The 19,300-nt window shown below is 39.4% G+C and overlaps 1 protein-coding gene across 1 annotated transcript in view; it reads right to left on the bottom strand.

Moving 5' to 3' along the window:
• The window catches only part of rras2 (RAS related 2), a 38,925-nt gene extending 35,707 nt beyond the window's left edge, over window positions 1–3,218 (bottom strand). The window contains exon 1 of the mRNA XM_034308652.2: window positions 2,844–3,218. Coding sequence (XP_034164543.1) covers window positions 2,844–2,945 — 102 coding nt within the window. The 5' untranslated portion in view covers window positions 2,946–3,218. The remainder of the gene's footprint in view (window positions 1–2,843) is intronic.
• Between the last annotated feature and the right edge of the window lie 16,082 nt (window positions 3,219–19,300).

Raw genomic sequence — 19,300 nt, 5'->3', positions numbered from 1 at the left:
TGTCTGTAGCAGACTGTGATCCGCTCTATAACCGATTATTTGCTCTAATAAAAAAACATGAGAATAAAAATCAGAACTACAGAAACACGGCAGTAAAATGAAGCTTTAACAGCAGAAACGTTTGAAGAGTAAAAACAGTCACGTCTCAGTCACAAGTTTTGCCTCTGGCCATCAAACACAGAGTCATTAATGACAGATTGATTCGGTCCAAACACATACAAACGGCTTTTATTCTGATTTATACGTCAGTGTTTAGACTGCAGACTTCAGCTGCGTCTGTTAGTCTTTATGTAAGAATTATTTCATTAAACACAAGAACAGCTCGGACAAAAACAACACACTTAATTCACTTTAACTAATTTCTTTATTTTTATTATTATTAGTAGTAGTAGTAGTAGTAGTATTAGTATTAGTATTTTTCTCATTAGACATCTACACTGAAAAGTTTAAGAGTTAGTGACATTTTCCATTTGTGGATATAAAATGTCCAGATCCTGGTAATCACTTTATTTTTTTAGCACGATATATTTAAAAAAAATAATATTAATAATTTTTTTTTTTTAAAAACTCAAAACTAACACTGACAATTTGTCTCGCAAAAAAATCTTATTCGATTGATTTGGGTGTCTGGATCACAGTTTTTGTTTAAAATGCAAACTGGTTCTGTATAAGACTGATTTGGGGGCGGAGCTACAAACAAGTTCAGTTTGTGATGTCACTAAATAAAATAAACTCCACAGATTTAGACCAATGTGAGATCAGAGGACGCTGAGGTGCTACCTGAAAACCTTTAGATACTGAAGTCTAGCTAACTAGCTTAGCTGATGTTAATGATGAGCAAATGGCAGTTGTCATGGTAACTTGTATATTCAAGTATATTCATAGTTTCGGGCATTTTTAATGACGGTGAATGTGTAGAGATGTTCTTCAGTGTTTTGTAGTTGTTTCTTGGGCATTATTAAATTATTCTAAATATATTATTTTTAAAAGATCTTTACAGGTTCACATATTACATTTAGGGAAACTTACAAATATATATAATATGTTAAATATTACTATTTATTACTATATATTGTTTTTTTAAAAAGGAAAAAAAACAACATGTTCATGAGGTTTTTAGATGTTCTGGAACATTTAGAGTTCAACACAGAATGCAATTAGATATTTTACTCTAAAACACAAAATATAAAAGCATAAGAAACATTTAGACGTTTATCTGAAGTTAATTAATATACTAATAAACAGACAAAGGCAGTTTTTAGCCTCCTGTGAAATGTTTCCACATCAAACAGGTTTCCAGTAAATCGCATTTCACGAGACAGTAACACAGTAACCAAGGTACACGGAAGCACACACACACTCACACACACACACACACACACACACACTCACACACACACATACACACACATACACACACATACACACACATACACACACTCACACACTCACACACTCACACACACACATACACACACAGTCTAAATTAAGTTTAATGCATCACCACAGACTAAAAACAGCAGTGAGATAAAGAGTGCACTGTCTAGGGTTCACTACAAAGGCAAAATGTGAGTAAACCAGTCAGAGAAGCCAGTGCCAAAACTTCTGAAAGAATCAAAGAAACCTATAAAATGCTCGTGATTTCTCTCTCAGCCTCAGCGCGTGGGTTACAGAATCATCTTCACCACAGTGAGCAGAGTAAAACTAGGAGCTGGGTTTTGTCCAGAATGTGACACAACATCAGCACTATGAAGGGAAGTAAAGACGCTCACTCTGTAGTAAGACTGAGTCAAACACTCTGTGAAGCGCTCTGAGCCGAGCAACTCATCAATAAATCAATTTCACATTTAAATAAAGTTCAAATAAACATAAAGTCTAAACATGTGGGGAAAAAACAACAAAAGTAACTAATTAAATAAAAGAATTAAACAACTAACAAATTCCTGAACCCTGTTTACCCTATTGTATAGACTGTGTGTGTGTGTGTGTGTGTGTGTGTGCGTGTATAGTGAGAGTAATGTGTGTGTGTGTGTGTGTGTGTGTGTAGTGAGAGTAGTGTGTGTGTGTGTGTGTGTGTGTGTGTGTGTGTGTGTGTAGTGAGAGTAATGTGTGTGTGTGTGTGTGTGTGTGTGTGTGTGTAGTGAGAGTAATGTGTGTGTGTGTGTGTGTGTGTATAGTGAGAGTAATGTGTGTGTGTGTGTGTGTGTGTGTGTGTGTGTAGTGAGAGTAATGTGTGTGTGTGTGTGTGTGTGTGTGTGTGTGTGTGTGTAGTGAGAGTAATGTGTGTGTGTGTGTGTGTGTGTGTGTGTGTGTGTGTGTGTATACGGCTGTGAGAGCTGCTGAAACCCGGAGTCACACTGCTTGTGTGTTCAGGTGTACTGGGCCAATACAACCAATTCTGATTCTGGTATACAGGCGGGAAGGAAGGGAAAGTGGACATGGGTGTAGGCTATTTTGGCAGAGAAACAAGGGAAAACACACACACACACGCACACTCACTCACACGCACACTCACACACTCACACACACACTCACACACTCACACACACACTCACACACAAACAAGAAGGGTCATAATAAATTGGTAGCAGTGAAGTTTACAGTTCAGTGTGTAACTGATATGAGCGAAAAATGTGGACAATTTACCAGAATAAACCGGATTATTTATTTGAATGAACTAGGTTAATAAACTGGATTATTCACTTGAATGAACTGGATTAATAAACTGGATTGTTTACTTACATTAACTGGATTAATAAACTGGATTATTCACTTGAATGAACTAGGTTATTAAACTGGATTGTTTACTTACATGAACTGGATTAATAAACTGGATTATGTACCTGAATGAACTGGATGGTTAATGCGGATTTTCCCACGCCGCCTCCTCCCACCACCACGAGTCGGTACTTCTCCTGCACCGCGCCGTCCTTCCAGCCCGCCATCGGGGACGCGCCGCGCGCTCTCGCCTTCTCTCTCTCTCCCTCTCTCCCTCTCTCTCTCTCTCTCTCCCTCTCTATCACTCTCTCAGCGGCCCGCGGCGGAGGAAACGCGGCGTAAATTACACAGAAAAACTCAGACTGGAGCTCAAAACCAGTGAGAATGACTCCGAGAGCGCGGCGTTGTGAAAGCGCACTGGCAACCGCTGCCTCTCTCTCTCTCTCTCTCTCTGTCTCTCCCTCTCTCTCTCTCTCTCTCTCTCTGTCTCTCCCTCTGTCTGTCCGCCTCTCACACTGACACACTGCGCTGGGGAGGAGCCGTGAGAACCCTTACAGCTGCAGCCGCTAGAGGGCGCACTTACTCTCTCTCTCTCTCTCTCTCTCTCTCTCTCTCTCTCTCTCTCTCTCTCTCTCTCTCTCTCTCTCTCTCTCGCACATATAGAGGATATAGAATACAGAGTATATAAGGGCTACAGGATATAGAGTATATAATATTATTTGCATTACTGGTATGCATCATATTGTTTACCACTTTACACTGTACACTGTACACTGTTAACTTATTGCACCATAACCTTGTTACCTCATTTTATTTGCTATTTGCACTACTGGTTGGATTCTAACTGCAACTCTGAAAATGACAATAAAGTTGAACCTGACCTAACCATAAGGGCTATAGAATATAGAATATAGAATAGCTTGAAAATATATAGAATATTTTCACACTCTCACGCGTTCACTCAGGTGTGTTGATGGTGGAGTGGCTGCTGCTTTATGTCCCAGGACTCCCTCATGTCTGTGTCAGCTTCTGGCTCTCCCTTTTAGTTATGCTGTCATAGCTAGTCTTGCCGGAGTCCCTGCTTGCTCTCTGCACGCAAAGTACATGGTCCTTAACCATTACGGGACAAGAGCATATGTAATAATCTCTCTCCCTCTCTCTCTCTCTCCCTCTATCCAAAAGTTCGCTCAGGTACTGTGGCGCGAGACCATTTAGTGCTTTATAGGTCAATAGTAGTATTTTATAATCAATACGAAATTTGATTGGGAGCCAGTGCAGAGTGGATAAGATAGGGGTGATGTGGTCATATCTTCTGATTCTAGTAAGGACTCTCGCTGCTGCATTCTGGACTAACTGGAGCTTGTTTATGCACCTAGTAGAACTTCCAGACAGTAAGGCATTACAATAATCCAACCTAGGATAAAGCACAAACTAGTTTTTCTGCATTGTGTAGTGACAATATATTTCTTAGTAATATTTCTGAGATGAAAGAAATCGATCCTAGTTATATTATCTACATGAGCTTCAAATGAAAGACTTTAGTCAGTAATCACACCAAGGTCTTTTACTGCTGCAGATGATGAAACAGAAAGGTCATCCAGAGTTATTATGTAATCAGAAAGCTTACTTCTAACTGCATGTGGTCCTAGTACAAGTACTTCTGTCTTGTCAGAATTAAGTAAGAGAAAGTTAATAAGCATCCAGTTTCTAATGTCTTTTACACATTCCTCAACTTTATTAAGCTGGTGTCTGTCATCTGGCTTTGCTGAAACATACAATCATGTGTCATCAGCGTAACAGTGGAAGCTAATACCATGTTTACGGATAATTTTGCCCAGAGGTAGCATATATAGAGAAAAGATCAGTGGGCCTAAAACAGAGCCCACCAAACTTTACCTTAGTATGAGAAGAGAAGTCACCATTTACGTCTACAAACTGATAACGATCAGTCAAATAAGACCTGAGCCAGGAAAGGGCCGTTCCCTTAATGCCTACTACATTTTCTAGTCTATCGAGGAGAATAGCATGATCAATAATATCAAAAGCTGCACTAAGGTCAAGCAGCACCAGCAAGGAGACACAACCCTGATCAGAGGCCAGCAGTAGGTCATTTACCACTTTAACCTGTGCTGTCTCTGTGCTATGATGAGGCCTAAATCCTGACTGATACAGTTCATGAAAGTTATTCCTATGTAAGTATGAGCATAGCTGCTGTGGAGATAAAGGGGAGGTTTGATATTGGCCTATAGTTGGACAATTAACAGGGGTTGAGATCAGGTTTTTTTAATCAGGGGTTTGATAACTGCTAATTTAAAAGATTTAGATTATTTTTAGAAGAGTTTCTGGAATTATCAGCTAATTATCTGTTTGAAGAAACATGTAGGTAAGGGATCTAGTATATAAGTTGTATAAGTATAGAGGGTATAGGATATAGAGGGTATAGGATATAGAGCATAGAGGGGGTATAGGATATAGAGGGTATAGGATATAGAGTATAGAGGGGGGTATAGGATATAGAGAGTATAGGATACAGAGTATAGAGGGGGTGTAGGATATAGAGGGTATAGGATATAGAGTATAGAGGGGGTGTAGGATATAGAGGGTATAGGATATAGAGAGTATAGGATTATACAGTATAAAGAGGGGTATAGGATATAGAGAGGTATAGGATATAGAGTATAGAGGGGGTATAGGATATAGAGGGTATAGGATATTGAGTATAGAGGGTGTATAGGATATAGAGGGTATAGGATATAGAGTATAAAGGGGGGTATAGGAGTATAGGATATTAGAGGTATAGGAGTATAGATATAGGGGGGTGTAGGATATAGAGGTATAGGATATAGAGTATAGAAGGGGTATAGGATATAGAGGGTATAGGATATAGAGGGTATAGGATATAGAGTATAGAGGGGGTGTAGGATATAGAGAGGGTATAGGATATAGAGGGTATAGGATATAGAGTATAGAGGGTATAGGATATAGAGAGTATAGGAGATAGATTATAAGTATATTAAGAGGGTATAGGATATAGAGAGTATAGGATATAGAGTATATGAGGGGGTATAGGATTAGAGAGGGTATAGGATATAGATTATTGAGGGGGTGTAGGATATAGAGGGGTATAGGATATTGAGTATAGAGGGGGTATAGGATATAGAGGGGTATAGGATATAGAGTATAGGATATAGAGTATAGAGGGTATAGGATATAGAGAGTATAGGATATACAGTATAAAGAGGGGTATAGGATATAGAGAGTATAGGATATAGAGTATAGAGGGGGTGTAGGATATAGAGGGTATAGGATATAGAGTATAGAGGGGGTATAGGATAAAGAGGGTATAGGATATAGAGTATAGAGGGGGGTATAGGATATAGCGAGTATAGGATATAGAGTATAGAGGGGGTGTAGGATATAGAGGGTATAGGATTAGAGTATTGAGGGAGTATAGGATATAGAGGGTATAGGAATATAGTATAGGATGGGGTTATAGGATATAGAGGGTTAGGATATAGAGTATAGAGGGGGTGTAGGATATAGAGGGGTATAGGATATAGAGAGTATAGGATATACAGTATAAAGAGGGGTATAGGATATAGAGAGTATAGGATATTGAGTATAGAGGGGTGGGTGTAGGATATAGAGGGTATAGGATATAGAGTATAGAGGGGTATAGGATATAGAGGGTATAGGATATAGAGTATATAGAGGGGGTAGGTAAGGATATAGAGGGTATAGGATATAGAGTATAGAGGGGGTGTAGGATATAGAGGTGTATAGGAGATAGAGGGTATAGGATATAGGTATAGAGGGATAGGATATAGAGGTATAGGATATACAGTATAAAGAGGGTATAGGATATAGAGGTATAGGATATAGAGTATAGAGGGGGTGTAGGATATAGAGGGTATAGGATATAGAGTATAGAGGGGGTATAGGGATATAGAGGGTATAGGATATAGAGTATAGAGGGGGTATAGGATATAGAGGGTATAGGATATAGAGTATAGAGGGGGTATAGGATATAGAGGGTATAGGATATTGAGTATAGAGGGGGTATAGGATATAGAGGGTATAGGATATAGAGTATAGAGGGGGGGGTATAGGATATAGAGTATAGAAGGGGTATAGGATATAGTGGGTATAGGATATAGATAGAGGGGAGTATAGGATATAGGTATAGGTATAGGATAGGGATAGAGGGGTATAGGATATAGTGGGTATAGGATTTAGATAGAGGGGTATAGGATATAGAGGAGGTATAGGATACAGAGTATAGAGGGGCTATAGAGTATAGAGGGTATAGGATATAGAGTATAGAGGGGGTGTAGGATTATAGAGGAGAGGTATAGGATATAGAGTATAGAAGGGGTATAGGATATAGTGGGTATAGGATTTAGAGTATAGAGGGGGTGTAGGATATAGAGGGTATAGGATATAGAGTATAGAGGGGCTATAGGATATAGAGGGTATAGGATATAGAGTATAGACGGGGTGTAGGATATAGATTATAGAAGGGGTATAGGATATAGTGGGTATAGGATATAGAGGGTATAGGATATAGAGTATAGAGGGGGTATAGGATATAGAGGGTATAGGATATAGAGTATAGAGGGGGTATAGGATACAGAGGGTATAGGATATAGAGTATAGAGGGGGTATAGGATATAGAGGGTATAGGATATAGAGTATAGAGGGGGTATAGGATATAGAGGGTATAGGATATAGAGTATAGAGGGGGTATAGGATATAGAGAGTATAGGATATAGAGTATAGAGGGGGAATAGGATATAGAGGGTATAGGATAGAGTATAGAGGGGGTGTAGGATATAGAGGGTATAAGATATAGAGTATAGAGTGGGTATAGGATATAGAGTATAGAGGGGGTATAGGATATAGAGTATAGAAGGGGTATAGGATATAGTGGGTATAGGATATAGAGGGTATATGATATAGAGGAGGTATAGGATATAGAGGGTATAGGATATAGAGTATAGAGGGTATAGGATATAGAGTATAGAGGGTATAGGATATAGAGTATAGAGGGGGTATAGGATATAGAGGGTATAGACTATAGAGGGGGAATAGGATATAGAGGGTATAGGATATAGAGTATAGAGGGTATAGGATATAGAGTATAGTGGGGGTATAAGATATAGAGGGTATAGACTATAGAGGGGGTATAGGATATTGAGTATCGAGGGGGTATAGGATATAGAGGGTATAGGATATAGAGTATAGAGGGGGTATAGGATATAGAGGGTATAGGATATAGAGGGTATAGGATATAGAGTATAGAGGGGGTATAGGATATAGAGGGTATAGGGTATAGGATATAGAGGGTATAGGATATAGAGTATAGAGGGGGTGTAGGATATAGAGGGGGTATAGGATATAGAGGGTATAGGATATAGAGTATAGAGGGGGTGTAGGATATAGAGTATAGAGTGGGTATAGGATATAGAGTATAGAGGGGTATAGGGTATAGAGTATAGAGTGGGTATAGGATATAGAGTATAGAGGGGGTATAGGATATAGAGGGTATAGGATATTGAGTATAGAGGGTATAGGATATAGAGTATAGAGGGGGTATAGGATATAGAGGGTGTAGGATATAGAGTATAGAGGGGGTGTAGGATATAGAGGGTATAGGATATAGAGTATAGAGGGCATAGGATATAGAGGGTATAGGATATAGAGTATAGAGGGGGTGTAGGATATAGAGTATAGAGTGGGTATAGGATATAGAGTATAGAGGGGGTATAGGATATAGAGGGTGTAGGATATAGAGTATAGAGGGGGTGTAGGATATAGAGGGTATAGGATATAGAGTATAGAGGGCATAGGATATAGAGGGTATAGGATATAGAGTATAGAGGGGGTGTAGGATATAGAGTATAGAGTGGGTATAGGATATAGAGTATAGAGGGGGTATAGGATATAGAGGGTATAGGATATTGAGTATAGAGGGTATAGGATATAGAGTATAGAGGGGGTATAGGATATAGAGGGTATAGGATATAGAGTATAGAGGGCATAGGATATAGAGGGTATAGGATATAGAGTATAGAGGGGGTGTAGGATATAGAGGGTATAGGATTTAGAGTATAGAGGGAGTATAGGATATAGAGGGTATAGGATATAGAGTATAGAGGGGGTGTAGGATATAGAGGGGGTATAGGATATTGAGTATAGAGGGGGTGTAGGATATAGAGGGGGTATAGGATATTGAGTATAGAGGGGGTATAGGGTATAGAGGGGGTATAGGATATAGAGGGTATAGGATATAGAGTATAGAGGGGGTATAGGATATACAGGGTATATGATATAGAGGGTATAGGATATAGAGTATAGAGGGGGTGTAGGATATAGAGGGTATAGGATATAAAATATAGAGAGGGTATAGGATATAGAGGATATAGGATATAGAGTATAGAGGGGGTATAGGATATAGAGGGTATAGGATATAAAATATAGAGAGGGTATAGGATATAGAGGGTATAGGATATAGAGTATAGAGGGGGTATAGGATATAGAGGGTATAGGATATAGAGTATAGAGGGGGAATAGGATATAGAGGGTATAGGATATAGAGTATAGAGGGTATAGGATATAGAGGGTATAGGATATAGAGTATAGAGGGGGTATAGGATATAGAGGGTATAGGATATAGAGTATAGAGGGGGTGTAGCATATAGTGGGTATAGGATATAGAGGGTATAGGATATAGAGTATAGAGGGGGTGTAGGATATAGAGGGTATAGGATATAGAGTATAGAGGGGGTATAGGATATAGAGTATAGAGGGGGTATAGGATATAGAGTATAGAAGGGGTATAGGATATAGTGGGTATAGGATATAGAGGGTATATGATATAGAGGAGGTATAGGATATAGAGGGTATAGGATATAGAGTATAGAGGGTATAGGATATAGAGTATAGAGGGGGTATAGGATATAGAGGGTATAGGATATAGAGTATAGAGGGGGTATAGGATATAGAGGGTATAGACTATAGAGGGGGAATAGGATATAGAGGGTATAGGATATTGAGTATAGAGGGGGTATAGGATATAGAGGGTATAGGATATAGAGTATAGAGGGTATAGGATATAGAGTATAGTGGGGGTATAAGATATAGAGGGTATAGACTATAGAGGGGGTATAGGATATTGAGTATAGAGGGGGTATAGGATATAGAGGGTATAGGATATAGAGTATAGAGGGGGTATAGGATATAGAGGGTATAGGATATAGAGGGTATAGGATATAGAGTATAGAGGGGGTATAGGATATAGAGGGTATAGGGTATAGGATATAGAGGGTATAGGATATAGAGTATAGAGGGGGTGTAGGATATAGAGGGGGTATAGGATATAGAGGGTATAGGATATAGAGTATAGAGGGGGTGTAGGATATAGAGTATAGAGTGGGTATAGGATATAGAGTATAGAGGGGGTATAGGGTATAGAGTATAGAGTGGGTATAGGATATAGAGTATAGAGGGGGTATAGGATATAGAGGGTATAGGATATTGAGTATAGAGGGTATAGGATATAGAGTATAGAGGGGGTATAGGATATAGAGGGTGTAGGATATAGAGTATAGAGGGGGTGTAGGATATAGAGGGTATAGGATATAGAGTATAGAGGGCATAGGATATAGAGGGTATAGGATATAGAGTATAGAGGGGGTGTAGGATATAGAGTATAGAGTGGGTATAGGATATAGAGTATAGAGGGGGTATAGGATATAGAGGGTATAGGATATTGAGTATAGAGGGTATAGGATATAGAGTATAGAGGGGGTATAGGATATAGAGGGTATAGGATATAGAGTATAGAGGGCATAGGATATAGAGGGTATAGGATATAGAGTATAGAGGGGGTATAGGATATAGAGGGTATAGGATATTGAGTATAGAGGGTATAGGATATAGAGTATAGAGGGGGTATAGGATATAGAGGGTATAGGATATAGAGTATAGAGGGCATAGGATATAGAGGGTATAGGATATAGAGTATAGAGGGAGTATAGGATATAGAGGGTATAGGATATAGAGTATAGATGGGGTATAGGATATAGAGGGTATAGGATATAGAGTATAGAGGGGGTGTAGGATATAGAGGGTATAGGATTTAGAGTATAGAGGGAGTATAGGATATAGAGGGTATAGGATATAGAGTATAGATGGGGTATAGGATATAGAGGGTATAGGATATAGAGTATAGAGGGGGTGTAGGATATAGAGGGGGTATAGGATATAGAGAGTATAGGATATTGAGTATAGAGGGGGTATAGGATATAGAGGGTATAGGATATAGAGTATAGATGGGGTATAGGATATAGAGGGTATAGGATATTGAGTATAGAGGGGGTGTAGGATATAGAGGGGGTATAGGATATTGAGTATAGAGGGGGTATAGGGTATAGAGGGGGTATAGGATATAGAGGGTATAGGATATAGAGTATAGAGGGGGTATAGAATATACAGGGTATATGATATAGAGGGTATAGGATATAGAGTATAGAGGGGGTGTAGGATATAGAGGGTATAGGATATAGAGTATATAGTGGGTATAGGATATAGAGGGTATAGGATATAAAATATAGAGAGGGTATAGGATATAGAGGGTATAGGATATAGAGTATAGAGGGGGTATAGGATATAGAGGGTATAGGATATAGAGTATAGAGGGGGAATAGGATATAGAGGGTATAGGATATAGAGTATAGAGGGTATAGGATATAGAGGGTATAGGATATAGAGTATAGAGGGGGTATAGGATATAGAGGGTATAGGATATAGAGTATAGAGGGGGTGTAGCATATAGTGGGTATAGGATATAGAGGGTATAGGATATAGAGTATAGAGGGGGTGTAGGATATAGAGGGTATAGGATATAGAGTATAGAGGGGGTATAGGATATAGAGGGTATAGGATATAGAGTATAGAGGGGGTATAGGATATAGAGTATAGAAGGGGTATAGGATATAGTGGGTATAGGATATAGAGTATAGAGGGGGTGTAGGATATAGAGGGTATAGGATATAGAGTATAGAGGGGGTGTAGGATATAGAGGGTATAGGATATAGAGTATAGAGGGGGTATAGGATATAGAGGGTATAGGATATAGAGTATAGAGGGGGTGTAGGATATAGAGAATAGAAGGGGTATAGGATATAGTGGGTATAGGATATAGAGGAGGTATAGGATATAGAGGGTATAGGATATAGAGTATAGAGGGGGTATAGGATATAGAGGGTATAGGATATAGAGTATAGAGGGGGTATATGATATAGAGGCTATAGGGCGTTAAATTAGCTAGGCCTTTAGGGGCACCAGCAGCTTTAGTTAGGTGTATACCAGGAGCCAGGGCGTCGGACATAGCAGGTAATCTTAGGGTCTTAGGCAAGCACAGGTTCTCAAAGATAGTTATTCATGTAGGAGCTAATGATATACACCTTCGTCAGTCTGAGGTTACAAACAGTAACATGGTACAGGTGTGTAAATTAGCGAAAGCAATGTCTAATGCTGTAATATGCTTTGGCCCCATCCCAATGCGGCGTGGCGATGTAGCTTACAGCAGGTTATGGTCGCTGAACTGCTGGATGTCCAGGTGGTGCTCCGAAAACAATGTGGGCTACGGTTGAATATTAGATCTCTTACGTCTAAAGCGCTTATTGTTAATGAAACCATTACTAATCAGGAGTTTGATGTACTGTGTTTAACAGAAACGTGGATTAAACCAAACGAGTTTGTAGCATTAAATGAAGCTAGTCCTCCCGGGTACAGTTACATACAGCCCCGTCTAACTGGCAGAGGAGGAGGCGTCACAGTCATTTATAATGATAATCTAGGCATCATGCAAAAACCTTGTCATAAATTCAACGCATTTGAAGTTCTTTATACTAACATAACATACGTAGCCACTAAAAATAAGTCTACCCAGGTGATTCCAGTAATTATTAGTTTGATACGATAGTTAAAGTTAAAATTATGCTCATTAGTGTGTGTAATTCTCGTTTGTGTAATTCTCATTGTGTGTGTATGTGTATGTGTGTACACAATGTGAGACGCCTGTGGTGTTGTGTTGTTTTCCTTGTAACCTCACAGAAACAACTTGTCTCTATAAAGATGAAACAGAACATGGGTTCTCAAGTAGAACATCAGACACTTCAGCTACAATAACATCAGCGCTGATTCTAATCATCTGTTTCACTTTTACACAGCTGTGTTCTGTTTGGACTTTTTATTGGTGTGAGTCACTGATTCACTTTTTCTCACCTTTGGTGTGTGGAGTGAACACATGACTGACATTCGCTCCTGCACAGAGCCCTGATGGAATGCAAGGAATTTTAATGAAGTCGAGCTCTAAACTGACCCGCATGTTTCCCTGTGAAGGAAAACACAAACATGCAAAATTCTTCCACAGTTTATCCTCGAGAAGAAAATAATGTTTAGCATGTTTATAGCGGTACACACGTGTACTTTAAAGATGTTTATTTCAAGCTCCTCAGATGGATTTGGATTTTTCTCCAGGTGTAAATGATGTAATGAACACACAAAAAAAACCTTTTTATAATTATTATTTTATAAAATTATTGTTTCAATGCAACCCAATAACTCATCAGAGGAAACAGAATACACTGTAAAATTGTAATAATTTTAATCATATAACATTAAAGACCAGCATAGATTCTATTTTTCCTTCATTGTTTTTTCCATGTTTGGGCTGGATTGAAATTCTCCAAAATCAATATCACTTCACTATTTTATATTCGGCACCTGAATGAAAGTAAAATGTGTTTTAATGATTTTAATCTTATTTTAATCACATAGCAGTTTATAGCAGCGCCTTTTCTCTTTCCTCAAGAGACTATTTCAGAACGTTTCACAAATTTGTCTTAATGACTGCAGGGTTTAAACATTGTCGTTGTCATTAGCATTGTCTTGCATTAATGGAAATCAGTAAATGTGATGTGCATTACCGTGGCCATGTTCATAAAGACAATAATGAAATGTTAAGAGAACTGATTTAAAAGCTGAGTGTAAAATTATATAACTATCATTTTACGCTAAATTTCTATGTTTCCGTATTTTATCTAAACCTGTATGTGGGCTGACTGAGTGTGTTTTAGGAGTGAATGTGAAACTGCAGAAATGAGGAAAAGAAAAACAGACTTCAAATCAGTCTTTTCAGTTTATTAAGAATATTCAGGAAATATTTAATTTGTGGTAAATATCCAGACTAAAGATCCAAGAGTATAAAAGTGTAGAGGAGATATAAAGGCAAATGTGAGGGGCTGAACAGTGAGGAGGAGGAGATGTTTCAGGCAGAAGGAATTTCAGGAGTGATGTTTTTCTAGATGTTAATTTGTGCTCAAGTTCATTTATTTCACAACTTTTACATCATCACTAACAGCCTCCTGATAAAAATAAGAGATTATCAGAATTAACACTACACTGTTTAAGATCCTGTGCCTTTAGAACATCAGTAAAACTGCGGTAAAGTTAAATGGTATTACATGTTGCCTATATACAATAAACTCCAGAATTATTGGCCCCCTTCCTGAAAATTAGCAAAAATAAATATATATTAAGGCTGCAAGCAGCATTTTCTGGGGCCAAGCACCCAGACTCGGTGAGTCGCACATTCACAGATGCACTACAATTGTTTCCAAAGCAATCTTAGGAAAGCAGAGCCATAACTTTAGGGAAAGGGATTCAAGAGTGATTTGTAGTTTCACTCATGATGTGTATGTTTTGACCACGGACAGTGGTGGAATTCTCTGACAGTAGGAGGAAAGGTCTAGATGAACAAACAGGCAGCAGGGTGATGTTGCTGCAGCATTGTTTAGACAGGTGTCTAGGTGATGTGAGCCAAATGTGGTGAAGATCGGACAAAATTTGAAGGAGGAGTAGCAAAAGTTGCAGCTAGATGTAAGCATTTTTTAGCATGTTATTGTAACTTTTGACCAGTAGGTGGCGCTAGCACGAAATTTATTGAATAGCCTCAGGTCATGGTCCTGAAGATGCCTACCAAGTTTTGTGTCAGAGCACAAAGTCAGTGCTGAGATACATTAGACAAAGCATTAATTGTTAATATTCATTTTGATAATCCAGAAGATCCTCTGAGAACAGCAGTTGTGTCCATTCTAGATTCTGTAGGGGTTAATCAGAATGTAATAGGACCCACCCATAGTGGTGGTCACACTCTTGATTTAATACTAACATTCGGATTAAAAATAGAAAATATAGTCTTATTTCCACAGTCTGAAGCTATCTCAGATCATTACCTCATCTCATTTAAAATGTGTATTAATCATAATATATGCACCTTGCCATGTCACCGTGTCAAACGTACGTTCACGTCAACAACTGCACAGAGTTTTATCAGTAATCTCCCAGATTTATCAACCATGATTGGATCACCGTCTGATCCTGAAGAACTTGACCAGGCAACTGAATGTTTAGAATCAACATTCTGCAACTCGCTAGATAAGGGAGCTCCACTTAAAAGAAAAATAATTAGGGAGAAAAAGCTAGCACCCTGGTATAGCGATCACACACGAACTTTAAAACAGACCACTCGAAAACTAGAACGTAAATGGCGTCAAACTAAATCGGTAGTATTTCAAATAGCATGGAAGGAGAGCCTATTGAGCTATAAGAAAGCTCTTAGTGCTGCTAGATCAATGTATCTCTCCACCCTAATTGAAGATAACAGAAATAATCCTAGATTCTTATTTAATGTAGCAAAATAACTAGGAATAAGACCACAATAGAAACACGCACACAATCATTATATAGCAGCGATGACTTCATGAATTATTTCAATGATAAAATTGAAAATATCAGGCTAGAAATTCAGACTATTAATTTAAAACCAGACAGTTCTATAACTAACCCTGTAGATGATAATATGATAATATCAGATCAACAATTACAACACTTTACTCCCCTTGAAGAGACTGAACTAATTTCACTAATTTCATCATCAAAATCATCAACCTGTATGCTAGATCCTTTACCTACTTGTTTCCTCAAACAGATAATTCCTGAAACAATCAAACCTCTTTTAAAGATAATCAATTCTTCCCTTAGCATTGGCTATGTACCTAAATCTTTTAAATTAGCAGTTATCAAGCCCTTGATTAAAAAACCTGACCTTGACCCCTGTCAGCTATCTAACTATAGACCAATATCAAACCTCCCCTTTATCTCCAAGGTCCTAGAAAAGGTTGTAGCACAGCAGCTATGCTCATACTTACATAGGAATAACATTCATGAAATGTATCAGTCAGGATTTAGGCCTCATCATAGCACAGAGACAGCGCTGGTTAAAGTGGTAAATGACTTACTACTGGCCTCTGATCAGGGTTGTGTCTCCTTGCTGGTGCTGCTTGACCTTAGTGCAGCTTTTGATACCATTGATCATGCTATTCTCCTCAATAGACTAGAAAATGTAGTAGGCATTAAGGGAACAGCCCTTTCCTGGCTCAGGTCTTATTTGACTGATTGTTATCAGTTTGTAAACGTAAATGGTGACTTCTCTTCTCATACTAAGGTAAAGTTTGGTGTCCCGCAAGGCTCTGTTTTAGGCCCACTGCTCTTTTCTTTTTATATGCTACCTCTGGGTAAAATTATTCATAAACATGGTATTAGCTTCCACTGTTACGCTGATGACACATTGTTGTATGTTTCAGCAAAGCCAGATGACAGACACCAGCTTAATAAAGTTGAGGAATGTGTAAAAGACATTAGAAACTGGATGCTTATTAACTTTCTCTTACTTAATTCTGACAAGACAGAAGTACTTGTACTAGGACCACATGCAGCTAGAAGTAAGCTTTCTGATTACATAATAACTCTGGATGGCCTTTCTGTTTCATCATCTGCAGCAGTGAAAGACCTTGGTGTGATTATCGACTCTAGTTTTTTGTTACCTCTAGGTTGGATTATTGTAATGCCTTACTGTCTGGATGTTCCAGTAGATGCATAAACAAGCTCCAGTTAGTCCAGAATGCAGCAGCGAGAGTCCTTACTAGAACCAGAAGATATGACCACATCACCCCTATCTTATCCACACTGCATTGGCTCCCAATCACATTTCGTATTGATTATAAAATACTACTATTGACCTATAAAGCACTAAATGGTCTCGTGCCACAGTACCTGAGTGAACTTTTGGTCTTTTATGATCCGCCACGGCTACTCAGATCAAAAGGTGCAGGCTATTTGTTGGTACCTCGAATAGTACGTGAAGTGAAGTGACTTGTGGCCAAGTGTGGTGACCCATACTAGGAATTTGTGCTCTGCATTTAACCCATCCAAGTGCACACACACAGTAGTGAACACACACACGGAGCAGTGGGCAGCCTTTTTTTTGCTGCAGCGCCCGGGGAGCAGTTAGGGGTTCGGTGCCTTGCTCAAGGGTCTCACCTCAGTCGTGGTATTGAGGGTGGAAGAGAGCGCTGGTCATTCACTCGCCCCACCCACAATCCCTGCCGGACATGAGACTCGAACCCACAACCTTCAGGTTCACCTTCGGGTTGCAAGTACGACTCTTTATCCATTAGGCCACGACTGCCCCCACGTGCTATAGCTGGGGGTAGAGCTTTCTCTTACAAAGCCCCACAGTTATGGAACAGCCTTCCACTTAGTGTTCGGGGCTCAGACACAGTCTCAGTGTTTAAGTCTAGGCTGAAAACATATTTGTTTAGTCAAGCCTTTTGTGAATAGTTTTCTTAGGTACAGGGGCAGGTCTGGAGGGTTCACAGGCATAGAGTGTTGTGGTGAACTGGGATGTTTGGATGCTGTCGCCCCCCCACTCTCACACGTTCACTCAGGTTTTTCGACGGTGGAGTGGCTGGAGCTTTATGTCCCAGGGTGCCCTCATGTCTGTGTTAGCTTCTGGCTCTCCCTTTTAGTTATGCTGTCATAGCTAGTCCTGCCGGAGTCCTTGCTTGCTCTCTGCATGCAAAGTACATTGTCCTTAACCACAACGGGACAAAAGCTTTCCTAATAATCTCTCCATCTCTCTCTCTCCCTCTCTCTCCGTCGAGCTACACATGCTACTTCTGAGATGCCAGTGATCCTGACCCCTTCTGCTCCTCCTCACTGCTTGATCCATCCTGATGCCCTACTTCTGGTTGGAGTTCTCATCGGTTGAGTTCGCTCGCTGCTGCTGGGGCCCCATATGGACTGCCTGAAGAACTGTTTGGATTGCTGGGGATGGAGCCACCTGGGGGCTGTGGAGATGGTGCTGCTTGGGGATCACATATGGGGAGCTGTACTGTACTGTACTGTACTGTAATGGCTTGGGACTGTGATTGCTGTAGTGGCTTTGGGGCTGCAGTTGCCACGAGCAGCTTCGTACTCAGGACTCCATCAGTGGACAGTGGATAGATTTTAACCAGCCGGACTTCTTGCAAAAACTGTGATGAATTTATTAGTTGCACAATTGCACTATTTGTCCTTATAGTACACAATAATAGAAGGGATTTATTTATAATCGCACTATCCGTTGCACCCAGATGAGGATGGATCCCTTTTGAGTCTGGTTCCTCTCAAGGTTTCTTCCTCATATTGTCTCAGGGAGTTTTTCCTCACCACCGTCGCCTCTGGCTTCTCATTAGGGATAAATTCACATATTTACAATATATTTTTTGTGAATCCATTTATTTCTGTAAAGCTGCTTTGTGACAATGTCCAGTGTTAAAAGCGCTACACAAATAAAATTGAATTGAACTGAATACAGCCTCACTTCCTGTTTGGCGGCTTTGCCATCAGATTCATTGGCCCATTATAGGCAAGCCGTTTGGACTATTCAAAATGCTTTTGATAAGTTCTGTGAGGCTGACTATGAAGATGATGTTTGCCAAATTTGGTGATTGGGGAAAATTTGTAGAAGTAGCGAAAAGATGGCAGAAAATTTAATTAGGCAGAAATTTTAATTTTGTTACTTTTTAAAACTTTAGACACATGGTTCAAAAGTTATGACCATAAATGTACTTCTAAATTAGGTCCAAATTTGACCCGATGGTGGCGCTAGAGCTTTGGCAGCACTTGGCCAAAATTTGGTCAGAATGTTTCTTAGACCCTCCGCAATCAGTGTGCCAAATTTCACAACTTTTTACCAGACAGTTCTGTGGGCTGCCAGAGACACCCGAGCCAGAAGAAGAAGAAAACATAGAATAACAATAGAGTGCCTGAATACCTTCGGTGCTTGGCCCCCTAAAAATAAATGCTGCCATTCCGAGCTTAATCATACGGAGGCACTATATAGTTATATACCAAAAAAGAAAAAGAAGTTTTCGGGAAAATACAATAATGTCATAATTATTGGCACCCCTACAGTTAATACTTTTTGAAGTCTGCCCTGGAGAGAATAACAGCACCGAGATGTTTCCGTGGTGTTTTATCAGAGACGGCGTTGACAGCACGAGCTGATCTTAAAACTCATCAGTTCCATGAAGCTCCTCTTCACTGCGTTACCATTTTTATGGCTCATTTTGTGCATAGTGTCTATTTTTTTAACATTAAAGAAGAGGTAAGAATTAAAGACAGGAGATGG

This window comes from Pangasianodon hypophthalmus, chromosome 11 (genome assembly GCF_027358585.1).
Source record: "Pangasianodon hypophthalmus isolate fPanHyp1 chromosome 11, fPanHyp1.pri, whole genome shotgun sequence".
In the NCBI taxonomy this organism is placed as follows: domain Eukaryota; kingdom Metazoa; phylum Chordata; class Actinopteri; order Siluriformes; family Pangasiidae; genus Pangasianodon; species Pangasianodon hypophthalmus.
The sequence above is the reverse complement of the archived record's forward strand: the minus strand, read 5'-3'. Positions and strand labels throughout refer to the sequence as shown.